This window comes from Corticium candelabrum, chromosome 7, assembly GCF_963422355.1.
Source record: "Corticium candelabrum chromosome 7, ooCorCand1.1, whole genome shotgun sequence".
NCBI lineage: Eukaryota > Metazoa > Porifera > Homoscleromorpha > Homosclerophorida > Plakinidae > Corticium > Corticium candelabrum.
In genome coordinates this window covers 7,695,203-7,713,078 of record NC_085091.1, presented here as the reverse complement: position 1 = coordinate 7,713,078, position 17,876 = coordinate 7,695,203, and the positions used below count along the sequence as shown (strand labels likewise).

Here is a 17,876-nt window from a genome sequence, read left to right as displayed (position 1 = left end):
TTCGGCATAACCTGGATAGCAGGCTGCTGTTGTGCGTTTGTTTGGCCTCTTTCTCTGTGCTGGATGAGGCTGTGCAGCGTTCCCAGTGAGTCACGTCTTTAGAATATGACGCGATAAGATTCATGCGGCTATATATTGTCTGTCATATTGTTAGCGGCTGTCAAATTCCTAGCTCTACTGCTCCTTGCACTACTCATCTACACAGCAGTTCTCAGATATGGTATGGCCAAGTGGTGTTATTCTGTAAGAAAGGTGTTATCTTGTGGTGTGATGTCCAGTGCAGGCTCGTAATTAGACATTGAATAGTCTTTTGTGTTTTGTGTGTGTATTCAGGAGGATGCCAATATGGAGAGAAGATGCTCAAAGAGGGATATGACATTCAAGACGGATGTTGGACGTGGTATTGTCATAGTGTTTCTTCTAGAGTTTGTGCATTACTGCAGATATTGATTTTCACTGTTGGTTTGTGTGGTGACACTGTATGTATGTTCAACAATTGTATCCCACTATTACAGTCTAATGCCCCGCTAGAGATAAGCTAGAGTACACTGCTAACACTTTCAAGGTCAATGAGTACACACACACACACACATTTATATTTTATTTTTATTTTGTTATATATATATATATATATATATATATATATATATATATATAGCTCTGGAGGATCTCAGCTAGTGCATTGGTGGGTTTGTAAGAAGAACTGGTTCCAACGTTGTGGTTTTGTAGTCTAGGTCTTGTGAACGTGAAGCTGGATTGGAGATTGAGAAAGAATATTGCAGTCATCATTTGAAATCTCCAAGCTAGAATGTTGAAAGTTAATTAAACCCATATAACATCAAATTAATTCAATAATAATAAGGGCATCATTGATCTCATTAAAGCTGTTTTTCTTAACATATAAATGACGACTTAACGATGTGAGTTAGAGGTTGGTTATGCTCATCATTGTAGATAAAGCTGCATGGGAAGCAAATCCGGTCTAGCACGTTAAGTAGGCGTGGTCATAAAGCTAACGCACGTTAATTAGCTATTTAATTAGCTACAGGAAGTATATGCTAATGAGTGACTGGCAGAAGTCCATTTTTTGAAAACTGATGGCTATGGCTGTGCAACCAATGTCCTTCTGATGCTCTTGTTAATATAAATAAAATAGAGTCTATAGTTAAAGGGAAACTTATAGCAGATATGTACATCATTTTATCAGTGTGACTGTCAAGTGTATGATGTCATCATCTTGACATTATGATTGTGTTTTCTAGCCGTTGCAGGTTTGGTATGGTTTCATGTACTGAGATTCGTGGCTGTAGCAACACATCAAACTTGTCCATGAAATTCGCCTACCAGCGTGCAGCAGGAAATGATCGTGTTGTGGACACGGGCGACCCTACTGCTGTTCACATCATGATCTGTTCTGATGAGAATACTCTTGGTGGGATGGTGGCTTTGATCAACTCTATTCGTCTGCATACAAATACATCAGTGATTTTTCATTTGGTGACTGACGAAGCATCTCACAATCACTTGAAGACATGGATAGAGCAGACAGACTTGAAAGGAATAAAAAGAGAAATTATCGTTTTTGATGAGAACAGGGTTGCAGGAAAGTACGTTGTTCGTTCTTCAAATCAAAGGCTCAAAAGTCCAGTAAGTTTGTTATTTGAAAGCACGTGTTAGTAGACAAAAGAGGAGATACTGGTACTGCCCATGGAGGCGTACTGTACACTAAAGCCCTGTCCACACTGGAAACTGATCTGATCACAATTTGACCGCAACGCTGTCCACACTTGCAACTAGATTGCGATCCGATCACGATAAATCCAATCCACATCGGAAGGTGGAGTCAATCGCATGGTTGAATCCAATTAGAAATAGTGGGCGTTACCTTCACGTATGCTACGAGTGTAGTTGGAACATCTAACCTTTCTCACTCGTCTTCGTTCTCGCTCACCTTATGTTGCCTGTATCAATGCTTTCCAAAGCAGAGAACCGACATGTACACATCAGTTAGTCACGTGATACCGAAAAAGAGACGAATGTATTGTTTCCAAAATGCAGTGTGGACGTTCGCTAACCCGATCGGATCGCGATCCATTCTGATCTAGTGTGGACATGACTTAAGCTGTAGTTGCTGTCAATTGCACATGGAGCTTTAAGAGCATCAAGTGGTCACTTTGCCATGCACTGCTGATCTATAGCTTATTTCTGGAGTCACTTTGTGTTGTTGTTTTGTGAACTATCACGGAGCTGTACGTGTAGGTATTGTGTTTTGTCATGTTTTTCACTCAAAAGTTGGACGTAAAGTTTAATATTGACAACTTGGCTGTGCATGCATGTCTATAGTTGAATTATGCTCGATTTTACATTCCGTATCTTCTTCCTGACTTCAATGGACGTCTTATCTACATCGATGACGATTGCATTGTTCAAGGTCAGTAGCTCAACATTTTTTACGAATTGGCAATAACAACTGCATGTACAGGAGATATCAAAGAATTGGCTGCAGTTTCTATATCTGATGATCACTTGGCTGCCTTCTCTGACGACTGCAGTGCAATTGCCAAACGATTCAACTTGTTTCGAGTTAGTCTAAATGGATGTTGTCTGTGTCACATAATCAATGATTTTTGTGTGTTAAATAATTTTATTAGAATAACTTTTTCCGGTTTTTGAATTATGCTAATGAGCGTGTTCAAAAACTGGGCATCTCACCACAGACATGCTCATTTAGTGCTGGTGTGTTTGTGGCCGATGTGAAACGATGGAGGGAACACGATGTCACTATAAAACTTGAATATTGGTCCGAACTCAACACAAGGTAGGATTTTTTCATTTACGTATTGGATTCAATTGTTGGACAAATGAATGAGTAATGATTAGGGAAAACATTTATGGAGGTCAGGATGGAGGCGGTGGCTCTCAACCTCCCATGATGATTGTTTTCCATAACAAGTATTCACGTCTTGATCCAATGTGGCACGTTCGACATCTCGGTGAGTAGCAGTGAGCATCATGATTATTAGTCTGTAGCTGCAGGAGAGGGTCTAGCTACATCATTATGATGACATTTGGTTGAAATACAAATGCAATAGTTTTCTACATTTGTGCAACAATTTTTTAGATTATTATTTGTCAGACAGTGATTGTGTGTCTGAAATTTGTTTATTTGAAGGGTAGCTTAGACTGACCGATAATAACTGATGCTAACTTAGACAAGCAGATGCATAGGAACAGATTGTTATCATTGAAGGGATTTTCTATGACAGAACAGAGTACAACGAAAACTAAAGCCTGGTTCACAATATTGATGCTGATGCTGATGCTGATGTCATGCTAACGCTGGAATAGAAATGAGTCCTAGTCCAGCGTCAACATCAGCGTCAACATCAAAGGATGCTGCCTGCGTCAAGGCGATGTCTTTGATGTTGATGCTCAGCTGAGCGTCAGCATCAATAGTGTTCAAGCATCAGCAGTGAAATTTGTCACTGAATGATGAAATCATCATGTGATAGACTACTTTGCTATATAGCTCCTTCTATAGTAAAGAGTTTTCTTGAGGTGTGAGGAGCTAGCTAGACAAATCACATGAAGATGACTTTGACCTGCATCGTTCAGTATCCAAACACAGGGCTGATGAAGCCGCAGCAGCCATGGCCGCCCCACTTTTTAAAATTTTGACTTCAGCCAAATATCTATTGCCGCATACTTTCGGTCATGTAAATAGCTGATTAAATAGAATAATGTCTTTAGAGACTTACCTCATAGTGTTTCTGCCAATTGTCTTCAGTTTTGAGGTATGCAAGAATGGCCTGCATTTACAGTAGTAAGTTCTTTTAATTAATTAATTAATTTTAATTAAGCCGGTTGCTTATAACGTGTGTTAAAGTATGCCCCGTTAACGTGCGTTATGGTGCTCCACTTTCAAATTGCTGCCGTTGGCCGTGAAACAGGAACATACAGGGTGTCACAAAAGCCTGCATGGCTCCGTAGGAAAAGTATGAACAAAACCACTAAGAGATTATTATTTAATTTATCAATTATGAGTTAATATATCAGTTTTATAATGCATGTTCAAAATGACGTTTACTATCTAACGCGTTCAATGCAAGACCATTGCACATTTCTGAGCATTTCTGAGTATTTGTGACCTTTATGCGGCCAAACTTTGGAGACACCCTGTATAATGATTCTACATACATTAGTGCTGTATGTATTGTAGTAATGGCTCTTTGAGTATTACAAATATCTGGGATGATACACAGGAGCTAGACCATCTATAACTTAACTATTTTCAATAACACACACACACACACACACACACACACACACACACACACACACACACACACACACACACACACACACACACACACACACACACACACACATACATGCATGCACGCAGTGGAGTGAGTGGTCGACTCAACCAAACTCATTCATGGCTTTGCTAATGCACACATGCACGCACGCACATGCACACACACACACACACACACACACACACACACACACACACACACACAACTACACACGCACGCACATAGCTCTGAAGTGAGTAGAACACAGCTTCATTTACTAGTGTGCTGCTCTCTTATCTCTCTTATGTCCTTTTGGTGTTGCAGGTTGGAGTACGGGCAGTAGATATTCTCGTCAGTTCTTACAAGAAGCTCATTTGCTGCACTGGAACGGCGGTTACAAACCGTGGGGTAGCCCGGCTCAATATGTAGATATCTGGGATAAGTACTACATTCCTGATCCAACTCGACAATTCAAACCGATGAGAAAGTATAAAACACTTTGACAGGTATTTACTGTGATTCAGAGTGGAGTCAGCTTTCTCTCTATCATTAACAGTTATATGTGTATGAAAACAGTATAGCTTTCTAATAAATAGAGAAACATTAGTAATGCCAGTGGCGATGAGCATCTAGTCATGTAATGCTCCAAGTTTGTGTCGTAGTTGTCAGGCAGTGCATGTGGCTCCTTAATTTCACGACAATCACATTGGAAATTTGATGCTGCAAGTTGCCTTTTAACGAACCTCACGTGGATGTACAGGTTGGTTGCGTGTGGTGCCAATTGGAGACAAAAGAAAGATTTCCCAGCCAGTTTGGCCAGCCCATCTGCATCTTCAACTACTGTGTCAGGAAAGTGCTCCCCAATATGGCGTGCTATGCCAAAACTTGCTGCAACACTAATACTCAATCAGCTGCGTATTAGTGTTGCGTATTAGAGCTGCATACTAGCGTTTCAGCATTATACACAAAGCATTAGACATAATGCCACACAATGCATTAGTTTTCTCTCATTACTTTAATGCTGAGTATTAGTGCTGCAGCAATTGTTTTGTCATTGATAGCATACCATACCCCAAGGACCTAGTTGGAGGTATATCTGCTTATTCAACTTGTGCAAGACGTCTCTTTGTAGTTAGTTGTGGGCAGACGCGCATAGGGTTACAGTAATACAGGTACTGCTGTGGGCGGTCAGTTCTTTAGCCAGACCAATGATAGGCAATTGGAATGCAGTGCACGCGCATTGTTATCATTTAAAATTTCAAGTTCTAATATTTCTCAACTAACTCAGTTGCTGTTGTATGAAAAAACCGGCTAATCAAACAGACTACATAATCTATCAGCATACTAGTCTAGCTATAGTTACTGATGAATGGATCCTAGTGATAACGCCCATGTACCATTGTAATTGCAGATATGGCCTGCCAGTATTGTTGTATTTGAATACACAGAGAATTTCATATTCTAAACTGTAATTGCTATTGATCACATAACGTTCCATGAACATCAAATCACTGAAACAGTTAGCAAATGTGAGCAGTTTGTTGGTTGATTGAAATGGCCAGTAGTGACGAAACCGAATATTGTGAAAGCTCCAATACACGAGCCGATCTGAGTTGCTATGCCACATGCTAGCAAAGCTTTCTCTCCAACAAGCTTCTTTGCTCCTTGTGCTATTGCTACTTTAGCATAAACTGCAGACACCGATGCGAAAAAGTTAACAAGAACCTAGAAAACAGAGAAACAATTGAATAGGTAAACATCATGAGCAGTTTATCACACAAGTCAGTCCTACTCTACAACAAATACCATGTGTGCTGTTCCTGCTTTGGTTCCTAGCAGAGGTCGATCACTGTTACACATTGGTGATGCTATCCATATGATATAGCCACCCAAAATAGTTGCTATGACTTCCATTGTTACTATTGTGGCAAAAGCCGGTTTGCCTGTGCTATCCTCCCATGCCAGTACGAGAGAAGCAAATGCTGTTAATGTACCAGCAACCATACCGACGTTAACAGTGATGTCAGCTGATCCATAAGGAGTAAATGCATACGAGGATAGGGAAGGAATCAGGCCATTGAACAAACAGTTTATCCATGCCACCAAAATCAACAATACAACAAGTTTTCGCGACCAGAAAGTTTGTTGTTGTGATGACTGAAGATTGTCTCTTGTCACCGGGCTATCTACAGCGTGATCTCCATCTGTCTGAATCAGTTGTTCTTTCTCATTCTGTTCCACAGTAGACGAACTACAACAATTCATAAGAAATGGTCCATCTTCTGTTTGAGGCAGTTGCTCTTGATCATTAGACTCTACAGGAGATGACTCCGACCTACCACAATAGGTTAGAAGAAGGAAGCCGATAGCACTGGCTAAAACGAGACCAGTGAGGAAGCCAAAGTATGTGTTCGGTGAAAACCGTGTTGGCACCGTAGAAAGGGAACAGTTGTATTGACTAGGATGTGTAACGTTGTCTTTATCAACACCAGAAGTTTGAATAAGAGCAATGCAACTTGGAATGAGAGAACTTAATCCTAGAGGAAAGAGTTGAATGGTTTTTTGAGTTTTAATGCACACGTAGGAGTGGTCAATATACAAACAAATATTGTTGATACATCTGTTGCTTTGACACACCTACACATACGCAAACAGACAGACAGACAGATTGTTTTATTTGAACGCTTACTCTCTGATAACAAGCGCTAACTTTATGCAAAACAATAACAGTCAATGGACAAAACGTTGAATGTCTCTATCATATGTAAAGTCATCAAAGTTGCACTTAGACAACTAGACAGTTGCTTCCTCCATCTATCTCAAAAGTTTGCTTCATTGTTCCTTCCATTTTTCGACTTCTTGGAGATCTTATTTAAATATTCTTCAGCCATAGGGCCCCAAAAGCCAAAGTGCTCGAAAACCAATGGAATACACGGTGTGGTCGACAGACAGACAGACAGACAGACACCTTGACACACACGTGCATACACACCTTGACACACACGTGCATACACACCTTGACACACACACACACACACACACACACACACACACACACACACACACACACACACCTTCTCCCACATAGAGCCAATTCAGATATTCTTTCGGGTATTGTCCCATAAAAGGCAGGAATGTAACTGATGACGTACAATCCACCAAACCCAAGACAAAAATCAACACAATAAGAGCAGTACTGTGCCGGTGTCCTCCTAACACGCTAGTCCTATCCCACAATATCGAGAGTTGAACACAAGCTGCCACACCCAAAACATAGATCACACATATTGTGAACGTTCGTGCTTGACGTTCTCTTCCCTTGCACATGAAGCGAGAGATAAGCAGGTAACTAACTGGTCCTACATTGGCCAATTGGACAACGACAGTAGTGATAGAGGCCAAGTGAAGGCAGTCTGGTGAGAGAGGCCATAAAACCGGCGATTCCGACCATATACCATTGATAGCTATCCACGACCCACACCCGAATAAAACAGCAAAAAACCAAGCTAAATACATAGTTGCTATTGTACTATAAATAATAGCTGAGTACGCATGCGTGAAATTGGGTGCGCGTAGCGGTTTGGATGCCCGAGGATTTCACATTCGTCATTGTGCTGCCTGATGTTTCGTCTAGGACCTCGTCTGTTGCAGAAATGGTTGTCGCAGCAGCCGGCTGTGACTTGTGCGGTTCTCTTTCCGGGTCAGGGCTCGCAGTATGTGGGAATGTGTCGACAGTTGCTGTCTGTGCGTGGTGTGGAGGAATTGTTTGAAGAGGCCGAGAGTGTATTGCAGAACGGACTGAAGAAGTTGTGCTTGGAGGGTCCTCAAGAGGAGCTAGATCGAACTATCAACTGTCAACCGGCTGTCATGCTTGCATCTCTGGCTGCTTTGAAAAAACTAGAGGTTCATGATCAACAGGTAGATTGACATACAACATCAGTACATTGATGGCGTCCTTCCCGTTAGAGCAATATATGACAAAAATGCCGTGCATGTTTTTTACAGCAGACATCTCTCTTGAATAAACGCCCTTTTAGGTACCAGTGCTGCACTGTTTTGTGACACAGGGTTTTACTGGCAAGTGGAATGCTGTGTGTGACCTTTCAACAATTTCAAAGCAGCAAGGCTGTAGCCAGAATGAGGCAACAAAGCCTCCTCTGATTTTTGGGGCGTGTCACAAAAATCAAAGTGCAGCCCTAGCAATCGACTATTGAAGTAGACTCTCTGATGTGTCCTCACTGACAGAGAGCGGCTTAAGTCTTTAGGTATTCATGGTTTTTCAAGCACATTCGAATTTTGCTCTTTTTGCAAGCTCAACTTGAAGCCAATTTTTGACTTGCTCTAGGGACTAGAGGGATGCCCCTGTTATCGGACACCATCAATCATCAGACAGCCGTGCAAGAAGTAAACGAAGTAAGACTGAGCTTAGTTAAAGCCCACAGTAAGAAGGATTAGTAAAGACTGTGATTCCAGACGCGGGACGTCCAAACGATTGAAACGGTTATGCTAGGACGGTAGACATGATCCTTCTCTGCGACCCCGTTCATCGGACACCACCATCATTCACCAGACACGACCTCCCCCATGAAAACACAAAGGCAATTCTGCAACTTCGCACCTGAGATAGGTTTATAGGTGACTAGCTAACACAACAACACTATCACTGTCTCCGTTTGCTACTCTCCAGGAGAGATAGTGCACGCTCATTGAGTCGAGGTAACATACTTTCGTCGGACAGTCTTTTTCTTTGCAGCAGCAGTCTGCAGGTAATAATGTCATGAGAGAGAGAGAGAGAGAGAGAGAGAGAGAGAGAGTGAGAGTTGGAAGGAAATATCTTACAGCCCCCAAATCGTTTGACCTTTATTTGACTCAGCAACGGTTAATAGCGGAAACTGCAGAAAAAATCTTTGCTGACGAGCTCACTCTGTTGGAATCTACTAGCCCTCCGGTACTGTCTAGTCTTCCCAGCGTAAGAATTTGAACTCCTGAGTGTCTTGCAGCACAACTGCACAGGCTTGATGCACACGGATGTAGCAGACGATTCACGTCATCCATGTTCGAGCTTTGCGGTGAGCACATTCTCCCAACTCGCACAGGAACAGCCCGTACTTTCCTTTCAAGACCCCTAAATTGTTACTTGGCTCTGAATAGGACGTGTGCAGGTGTTTGTATCTCAGTTTAATATCTTCCTTTGCCTGACCTTGCACCGTCACGAAGTGCAGCACGTCATCGTTGGTACAACCAGCTGTACCAAATGCAGGAACTTTGTTTATTATCAGAGCAGCTAGAACCTTCACCCCTGCTTCTCCTAGGTAAAGTTGAATTTGATAACGTCAGGTCCTTGTCAACGCGCGCTACGCAGGGATCGACTTTCTTTGCAAAGGGTAAAGAGCGTTTTAGCACTTCAATCCTGCCCTCTCATCGGTTTCGGTTGTCGTATTCTTTGTTGAACGGCTAGTTCGTTCAAGCGACATCTTTTACACGTCGTAGTGGGGGCGTGGTTGTAGGAGAAATGACTCAGAATTGCCGTCAAGCACTCTAGGCAAGTGTTCTGCGTTCTGCGGCGTTTCAGATAGCTGAATTTAATCAACTGCAGTTATTTGAAACCTAGAGCTGTTGCTGAGAAGGTAGGAAGGCAAGAAAATGGGTGTCCGACGATTGGTGCCGTTACCACGGGCGTTTGACCGACTGTAACTCATACAGATCTTGGCTGACATGCAGGGTAACAACACGATTTGTAGGTAAAAAGTTGTTGATTAGCGATATATAAGTAACTAGGCTGAAGGATGCGTGTGTGCAATTTAGACGCTACTGTCCGGTGAAGGATGCGTTTGTCCGATGAACGGGGTATGCAAGGCTCCGCACTGTTTTCAATCTCACTCTAAACAGAGAAGAGGTACAATGCTCTCTTTTGGTGTGCTCAATTACAACTTGGATACCTACATTTATGATGTGGTAGGGACTGCGTTCAAAAACGAATAACTGAGAACTCGCGTCCTGAATATGATGGTGTCCAAGGAACGGGGCCCGCGCTCTAGCTCTAGTGGAAAAAAATGCTTGGTACTTTAGCTCGTAACAGACAGGCAGAAGTCTGCTTTTTGGCATACAACTCAAGCTGACCAACATCCGGGACCGCTTCCTCTATTTTTTAGTTCTGGCTATGGCTCTCAGCAGTCAGTTGTATCAGTAGTCTAAAACCTGTTTGGACGTTTTGTGAATACAGTAGATTGTAAAGCACCCATTTAATTAAGGCTCCCCTTAGTAAGACACTGCCTTCCGAAATTATTGGCGACTTGAATTATGGCAATGACGATTATTTTAGGGACACCTAACTAATTAAAGACTTGCATCACACACTGAAGTGAGTGTAGTGTTACGGTATTACTCATAGACAATACTGTGTCTATTTGCAATTCTGCTGGAGGGGCTTTATGGAGCCTTCCAATGTTTATCAATTTGCCATCCTTACTCCAGAGGGATAATTGCTTAATTAAGGGGCTCTAATAAAGTTACCTTCTGGGTTGATAAATTAATTACTGTTATATCACACTGTTGATAATTGAAAATTTGATTCTCTCATGGTATTTGTGTTGTGAGAATGTAAACTAGCTGTACATATTGTAGGCATATGAAGGAATCACGGTTGCTGCTGGCTTTAGTGTTGGTGAACTAACAGCTTTGGTTGCTTCGGGTGTAATGACTTTGACAGATGGTAAGTACAATGAATGCCGTCATCAGTGTGCACTGCTAGCATTGCCTTACACACGTCTTTTGCATTCCAATTGTTTACTTTGACTTTCTGTTATCGGATTTAGTAAGCACGCGTTGCATAGAATGTTGTGGTTTACATTCGCTGTCTGTTTGTGTGTTTGCCTGTGTGTTTGTCTGTTTGTCTGTCTGTCCGTCTCTGTGTCTCTGTCTGTCTGTGTCTCTGTCTATTTGTCTGTCTTTTTGTGGTTTGTCTTTTTGTGTGTCTAGCTCTAAATGCTACCATCTGTTTGCTTTACTTTCCATTGAACATCAACTCCAACGCCTGCAGTTGTGTACCTAGTCGATTTCTGGTGTGTGTAACTCCGTACAACATGCAATAACTTACAAACAACTTCAAATTTCTAGGACTGCGTTTGGTTCAAGCTCGGGCAAAGGCCATGCAGCATGCATGTGAAATTACACCAAGTGCACTCACCTCAGTCACAGGCATTGATGACGACCAACTGACACAAATGTGTCAGGAATTAGTCACCAGCAATGAAGTCCTTACAGTAGCAAATTTCCTATTTCCACAAGGCCGAGTTGTATCAGGCAGTTTACCAGCCATTGAGAGATTTGAAGAGGCAGCATCGAAAGCAGGTTTAAAGAAAAAGGTGAAACGCCTACCTGTTAGTGGAGCATTTCATTCGTCTCTAATGGAACCAGCAGTTGAAGAATTCAAAGAAGCACTTTCTCAAGTCAAGTTGAATCCAACGAAATTTCCTGTATATTCAAATGTGACTGGCTTGCCCTATAAATCAACCCACGAAGTAACCGAGCTGTTAGTGAGACAGATATGTCAACCCGTTTTGTGGGAGCAAGGCATGCGTCACATGTTATCGAACTTCGAACTCGCTGCCTTTTACGAAGTGGGACCAAAGAGGCAGCTTCGTGCCATGTTGCAACGCATTGATTCAGCAGCAGCCCAAACTACCAAGAACATAGAAGCGTAGTTCTAGGTTATTTCGTTGTTAGTGTTTAGATTGAACGAAGCAGTGAGTTTAACAAACTGACAGATTAATTGGTTTATGTAAGACATTGAGAACACTGAAATGTTGTGTTTTAAAATATTGACAAAAACCTTATGGAATATATTGGTTTAACGGTTATATCATGTCATGCTTGAAAAGTTGTCTTGTGTGGGACCAGTTGAGTTGTATATGGAGTGAAGGTATCGATGATGGCTTATGTGTCAAGAGACTTATATCTATCATTGATCTATCTATTCTGCTTGTTTTGGATCTACACCCAAACTAAATACTACTGTACTGCTGTTCAATGAAATCATCAGTTCAGCCATAGCGTAGCTGTTTATTAGGTAGACATGGTTCTGAGACGTCGGGCTATCTCTGTGAAGTCTGGTCTTTCAGATGGTGCAGGCCGCCAACATTCTGTCATTAAGTTGCTGTAGTCTCTTGGGCAATTGCTGGGAATTGGTGGTCTTTCGCCGGCACGAACAGCATCTTCCACTTCATAGCCGAATTGGTACTGATTGAAAGGAATCTGTCGTGTCCACATTTCCCACAAAATTATTCCAAAGCTAAGACAAAATATGAGACTGCGAGTATATCCTATATATCCATGGTGTGTGTGTGTGTGTGTGTGTGCGCGCGCGCGCGCGCGTGTGTGTGTGAGTGTGTGTGTGTGTGTGTGTGTGTGTGTGTGTGTGTGTGAGTGTGTGTGTGTGAGTGTGTGTGTGTGTGTGCGTGCGTGCGTGTGTGCGTGCGTGTGTGTGATTGTTCGTCTACCTGTAAACGTCTGTCGCAGTGCAGCATATGTTTGGACGATGCCTCGATATTTCAGGCGCTCGCCATCTTGTCGCACCCACACCGTGAGAAACGGGATCCGTTCCCACCCTCAACAGCGGCATTGACAGCGTGTACGTCTCATTCAACTCCACACAATGTCGATGAGTCACTGCAAGTGTAGACTCCTCATGATCACTTGCACCGTCGCTTGAGTCGACACCAATTTGGATCCCCAACCCAAAATCTGCTATCTTTCCCACCTGACTTGCACTAATTAGGAGGTTATCACACTTTAGATCTCTATGAATCCTTGGAGGGTTTAAGTGATGCAGAAACTCCATTCCATTTGCAATATCCAAACAAAGGCACAACTTTCTATGTGTTGGTATATCTACTTGGACATCATCGAGCAAATCACGAAAAGATCCTCCACTCATGTATTCAACCACAATGAACGGTGTGCCATCGTCTTGGCGCCTTCCTGCTCCTAGAAATAGAACTATGTTAGGGTGTCGAACGGTCTGCATGAATTTTATTTCATTCTCAAACTCCTTGATGATGCCTTGTTCATCTGTAAGACGCAAATACTTCACTGCTACTAAGATATCTCGATACTCTGCAAGGTAAACGTCTCCGTATCCTCCTTGACCGATCCTTTTTTGTATGACAATCTCTTGGTCATCAACCTGCCACACTCCTTGTAACCGTTCTACGTGCCCCACTAGTAATCGTTCTCGAATTCTTCTTTTTCTCCAAATTTTGACGGGAATAATAATCCCCGTCGCAAGCACCACAAGAAAGAGGATGATTCCCAGTGTGACTAAATAATACGTAGGGTGTTGGCATCGACCGCCTGTAAATCCTATAGTGCACTTGCAAGTTGGCAGAGGTTGACTGCTGGATTGATCTACTTGACAGACACCGTACGCACATTGAAGTCGACACTCATCACATTGATGTACTGAAGTTGACGCGGGTGCTTTTGTGTACAGACCGTCCGGGCAACGGGTGCATGCCGTAGCTCCTGCGCGTGAATACCAACCTACAAGGCACGGATCACACGGTGTCTCGAGCGAAGACATGCTGACAGAAGCGTAACCGGCCGGACACCCCAAGTGTGAGAAGACAAGAGAAGGGATCTTTGTGTCGAGAACGGTTATTTGATCTTTCCATAGAAAAATGCTGTAGGACGACGACGATTTGCTTCCTGGAGCTACAGATGTAAACACCCAAACGACACGTGATGGCAGATACATCCACAACTGAAGTCCTATGGGCAAGTGAAGACAAGCGACGTTTCTACACGGAATCAAGACAAACATCTGTCTTCCAATGGCAGTGGCAGTCGAGAAACAATTAGAGTTCGAGCTCAATCGAGGCCCATATCTACCCGTGCCATCATTGTCTCTATAGAGAGGTCTAATCCAAGTTCGATTCTCAATGTTGAAATGCCAGAAGTCGTTGAGACACGCTCCGGACTCGTCTCGTCCTCCATACAACACAACTATGCTGCCTACTCTCACCATGCTATGGCCATACCTACTGCCAGGACTTGTAGTGTCCTTCGATACAATTTGAGACCACACTGCTGTGGTATTAATACTATTACTCGCATCCGGAATTGTTAAGATCCACGTGTCGTTGAAAGCAAAGTTGTCGTTGCTTCGGAACCAAACGATCTCTCTGTATCCACCAAAAATCAAAATCGAGGTCTCATCGAGCACAACTACCGAGTGTCCTTGTCTTCCAGACGGTTTAGTTGTCACTTGATATTGAATCCATCGTCTTCCCTCGAGCACAAATCCCAACACGTGAAGATCCATCGAATAATAATTGGCTAGAGCATCGGGTGCGCTTGTGTGACCCGTGAAAAGAGCAACGTAAACGCGACCGTCTAGAATACTACCGGTGACGTAGTGATAGTAAATTTGTCGTTCGTGTACCATCGATTCGAGTCTGAGCCATTTCATAGCGTCGAGGTTCAACAGCCACAAGGAAAAGTAACCGTTTGGTTCGAAATGAGAGTATGGATGTTTCTTGACGAGTGTAACGCTAGGCGAAAACGTTAGCGTGTAGAGCCTGCTGCCCGAGAGAGCAACCGAACTCGGCCGCGATGCGACGGGTGCAAGTTCTGGATAGGAAAAAGGGCCCCATGATATAGTCCGCGTTTCGAACAGGATTGGACCGCATTGCTTGAAAGTGTTGAAATGCGCGATAATGGGCAACTGCTTACCTACGAACACAAGAGACATGCTCCCTCCATAGTAATTGGTTGTCTTGATTTTTCCCGTTTTCGTGTTGTATTGCCATATGGTGATCGGTGACACGCTTATGTAGAAGTCACCGACTACATACCCAAAGCAGTGACGTGATCGACATTGAAAATACCCGTTATTGTTTCTGTTACCCGACTGCCACGACGTCACAAGAGTCCACAGGCCGGACGACATCGAGTAGGTAAAGAGTCCGTTCTGAGCAATGTAATACACGAGGCCAGACGTGCGTTGAACGCCAGCAGACATGATAAAAACGTCGAATGGACAAATTCCCACGTGACACCTCTGCTCTAAGTCCGTCCACGTGACCGTACGTTTGTCAACCCGTAACGTTAGTTGCCAAAAGCTTAATACAGTAGAATTTGCGGCCATTACCAAGACCGATTCGTTGCATTTAGAGGTAGAATTGTAGAGAGAAACTGGAAGAGTATTCAAGTCACCTCGTTTCGGTATTACCAATGAATGACCAAAACGTCGGTCATTTTTCACTTTCTTCCAACCTGTCGTTTCGCTACCAAGTCGCCATATATCCGGTGGTAGAGTGAGACGACGAGGCGCATGCGCCATTCGTACCATCAAAACTGTTGTATTACATAGTGTGACCAAAGAATACAAACATCCCGGTCTGTGTGGAGGAGCCGGTACATCGAGCTTGTCCCACGAATCTGCCTTCTTGTCGAATATCCATGTTTCGCTCACCCTTTTCTCAAACGTAGTCAATAGGAGAGCTCGTTGTCTTGGAATGGCGTAGTTTTTGGAATTTACAAAGGTAGTTACACGCGGTGAAAACGTGCTTGAAAGTGTGGGTACGTTACAATTCCAATCGCTGTAAGTTTTCCACACAAACACGGCAGGATCGGTGAGATTGACGACGCTCGGTCGCGGTCTCGATCGATGGACATCATCCGCGGTCGTCGTGCTGTGCACGTGCACATGCTTCAACAAACATGATATGATGCTATAGGAGACAATGGCGCAGAAGATCGACATCGCAATCGACTCTCTTGGCTGCTGCAAAACGACTACTGCGCGTGCACTAGATAACGGCCGCATTTGTTTGCATTTGGTGAAACTGATTGTTGCGCAAGGAGTGTCACTGTGTGTTAAGTTAGTTAAACGTTTACTAAAACTGCAGGTTAATAATTTATTTGCAATATGATGAAATTAGCATGTCGAATGTATTGTACCACAATTTATTCCTCGAGTGCCGTCTAAACAGTTCGTGCAGTGCATGACGCTCTCAAGATCAGCGACCCGCTACGGCCGCAGCCACTGGTTTGTAAGATTTTCGCCTATAGGGTAGACCTTCCAATATATAGCCTTCTAATAGTGTAGCGTTGCATCAGCCGGACAGACTTTTTGCCAAATATTTCGTTCAGAGTCACATCCCGTTCTCAGAAATTAGCGCCAATCCAGTATCCCAAAGTAATGTGCCGCTAGAGATCCATTTAACACTTTGAAGACAAAATCTAACTAGTGAAAACGTAACCGAGTGTTCCTTTCTGGAACGCTGAGGTTGGAATTGGATTCGGTGCAAATGCAATCAGAATTTGGAGAGAAACGCAAGCACTACTTTTCCGTTGTATGTAATTAAGTCGTTGCAAAATCGTGGAAGTCACGTGCAGTTATACATACTCACCCGTATATGCCTTGACACGAGTGCTGAATCTTGCTCTTCTGACGTTTTTTCGGTGGAAATCGACACACTCCCCGTGTAGACTCGGTGCTGGAACGCTTAGGTCGGATTCGGTTCAATTACAATGAGAATTTGGAGAGAAACGCAAGGCGGTAAAAGAGAGGCTTCAATCGGCAAGAAATCGTTGTGGTCGACGACGGCGCGTATAGTCCACACGGGATCGGTTCGGGCGTGCGTTCGAATGAACCGGAAGGTGTATCGTTCGCGTCGTCGAGAAATTTTACGTGGGGGTAGACTCCTCGAGAGGGCACCCCGCGCGCTCCCAAGGAGGCTAGCCACGTCACTGTCGGCGTGTACAGGTTTGGCGTGCGCGGGCCGAATTCAGTGGAGGTCGGAGGCGTGCCGGCCGAGATACGCGCGTACACACATACACGCAGACAGACAGCTCTCCTTTATATTATAGAAGCGGAGAGGTCATTCCGGCTGGTCCGGACTATCTTTCAAAAACTGTACTTTGGACAGTCGAACACTACCCGAAACTTCCGGTTGAAATCTAGGTGATTAAATAATTAATATATTTATAGTTCAAATGAAAGTAAATTTGGCATATTGACTTAATTGCTATTTACGCTGCGCTGAGGTCATTGCGTAGCAATCACGTATTACAGTAACTGATGGTAAACTCGTATACTCGTGTATTACAATAATTGATGATAAACGAGAGTAATTATTCAAGAACCCGCTATACAATAGAATATTTGATACACCAGTATGCTGCTTGGCTTGCTATCCTTGAACCACACCTTTTAGCGCACGTTAGGCTACACCAGTTTGAAATGCTTTCAACGGGCCTGTACCAAATGCGGGAGAATGGCCACGCCCAATTTTTTGATATCAATCATTTAAAGCCAAAATGGATTTTCATGGTATAAATGTTTGATGAATGTTTACAACCGTCTCAAGCTAATGTTAGCTACATAAACGCTAACACAACAATTTGCTAGTATAAACTTAGAATAGTGATTCAGTGATGCTCTTTGTCGCACCCCTTGGAGGGTCACACTTGCACGATTCTGGAATGAGGGTGTACGGTCAACATTTCTGGATAGAGTATCCAAGAACACCAACGCCAACTCTAACGAGAGCTGACAATTGTCAACCCACTGTT

General features: G+C 43.3%; 3 protein-coding genes across 4 annotated transcripts; 2 read left to right on the top strand and 1 right to left on the bottom strand.

Annotated features, from left to right (window-relative positions):
• LOC134182281 (glycosyltransferase 8 domain-containing protein 1-like) lies at nt 1-4,987 on the top strand. 2 transcript variants are annotated; one of them, XM_062649676.1, is made up of 9 exons: nt 1-85; nt 155-220; nt 334-400; nt 1,263-1,647; nt 2,344-2,431; nt 2,483-2,583; nt 2,652-2,818; nt 2,881-2,993; nt 4,623-4,987. In XM_062649676.1, the coding sequence occupies exons 1-9, from the start codon at nt 64-66 to the stop codon at nt 4,799-4,801; spliced, it is 1,188 nt and encodes a 395-aa protein (XP_062505660.1). In that variant the 5' UTR covers nt 1-63; the 3' UTR covers nt 4,802-4,987. The 2 variants fall into 2 exon arrangements, with proteins under 2 accessions (XP_062505660.1, XP_062505661.1); XM_062649677.1 differs by having other exon boundaries at nt 71-85; nt 155-243.
• Nucleotides 4,988-5,543: 556 nt separating this feature from the next.
• LOC134182179 (solute carrier family 52, riboflavin transporter, member 3-A-like) lies at nt 5,544-7,829 on the bottom strand. The gene is made up of 3 exons (XM_062649549.1): nt 7,373-7,829; nt 6,105-6,835; nt 5,544-6,023 (listed from the first exon to the last, which is right to left on the bottom strand). Exons 1-3 carry the CDS (start codon nt 7,812-7,814, stop codon nt 5,802-5,804), a joined length of 1,395 nt encoding a protein of 464 aa, XP_062505533.1. The 5' UTR covers nt 7,815-7,829; the 3' UTR covers nt 5,544-5,801.
• Nucleotides 7,830-7,892: 63 nt separating this feature from the next.
• LOC134182119 (malonyl-CoA-acyl carrier protein transacylase, mitochondrial-like) lies at nt 7,893-12,213 on the top strand. Its single transcript, XM_062649461.1, has 3 exons — nt 7,893-8,216; nt 10,923-11,010; nt 11,415-12,213. Exons 1-3 carry the CDS (start codon nt 7,920-7,922, stop codon nt 11,999-12,001), a joined length of 972 nt encoding a protein of 323 aa, XP_062505445.1. The 5' UTR covers nt 7,893-7,919; the 3' UTR covers nt 12,002-12,213.
• The last annotated feature ends 5,663 nt before the right edge of the window (nt 12,214-17,876 follow it).

What these genes read in the sequence shown, in the direction of transcription:
- LOC134182281 (XM_062649676.1), top strand. Translation starts at nt 64, where the DNA reads ATGAGGCTGTGCAGCGTTCCCA. An exon ending in AACGATTCAACTTGTTTCGA is followed by an intron (nt 2,584 to 2,651) that starts GTTAGTCTAAAT and finishes TAATTTTATTAG; the next exon opens with AATAACTTTTTCCGGTTTTT. An exon ending in TGGTCCGAACTCAACACAAG is followed by an intron (nt 2,819 to 2,880) that starts GTAGGATTTTTT and finishes AGTAATGATTAG; the next exon opens with GGAAAACATTTATGGAGGTC.
- LOC134182179 (XM_062649549.1), bottom strand. Translation starts at nt 7,814, where the DNA reads ATGTATTTAGCTTGGTTTTTTGCTGTTTTATTCGGGTGTGGGTCGTGG. An exon ending in TTGGCTCTATGTGGGAGAAG is followed by an intron (nt 6,836 to 7,372) that starts GTGTGTGTGTGT and finishes TCTTTCCTCTAG; the next exon opens with GATTAAGTTCTCTCATTCCA. An exon ending in AAGCAGGAACAGCACACATG is followed by an intron (nt 6,024 to 6,104) that starts GTATTTGTTGTA and finishes TCTGTTTTCTAG; the next exon opens with GTTCTTGTTAACTTTTTCGC.
- LOC134182119 (XM_062649461.1), top strand. Translation starts at nt 7,920, where the DNA reads ATGTTTCGTCTAGGACCTCGTCTGTTGCAGAAATGGTTGTCGCAGCAG. An exon ending in TAGAGGTTCATGATCAACAG is followed by an intron (nt 8,217 to 10,922) that starts GTAGATTGACAT and finishes TACATATTGTAG; the next exon opens with GCATATGAAGGAATCACGGT. An exon ending in TGTAATGACTTTGACAGATG is followed by an intron (nt 11,011 to 11,414) that starts GTAAGTACAATG and finishes TCAAATTTCTAG; the next exon opens with GACTGCGTTTGGTTCAAGCT.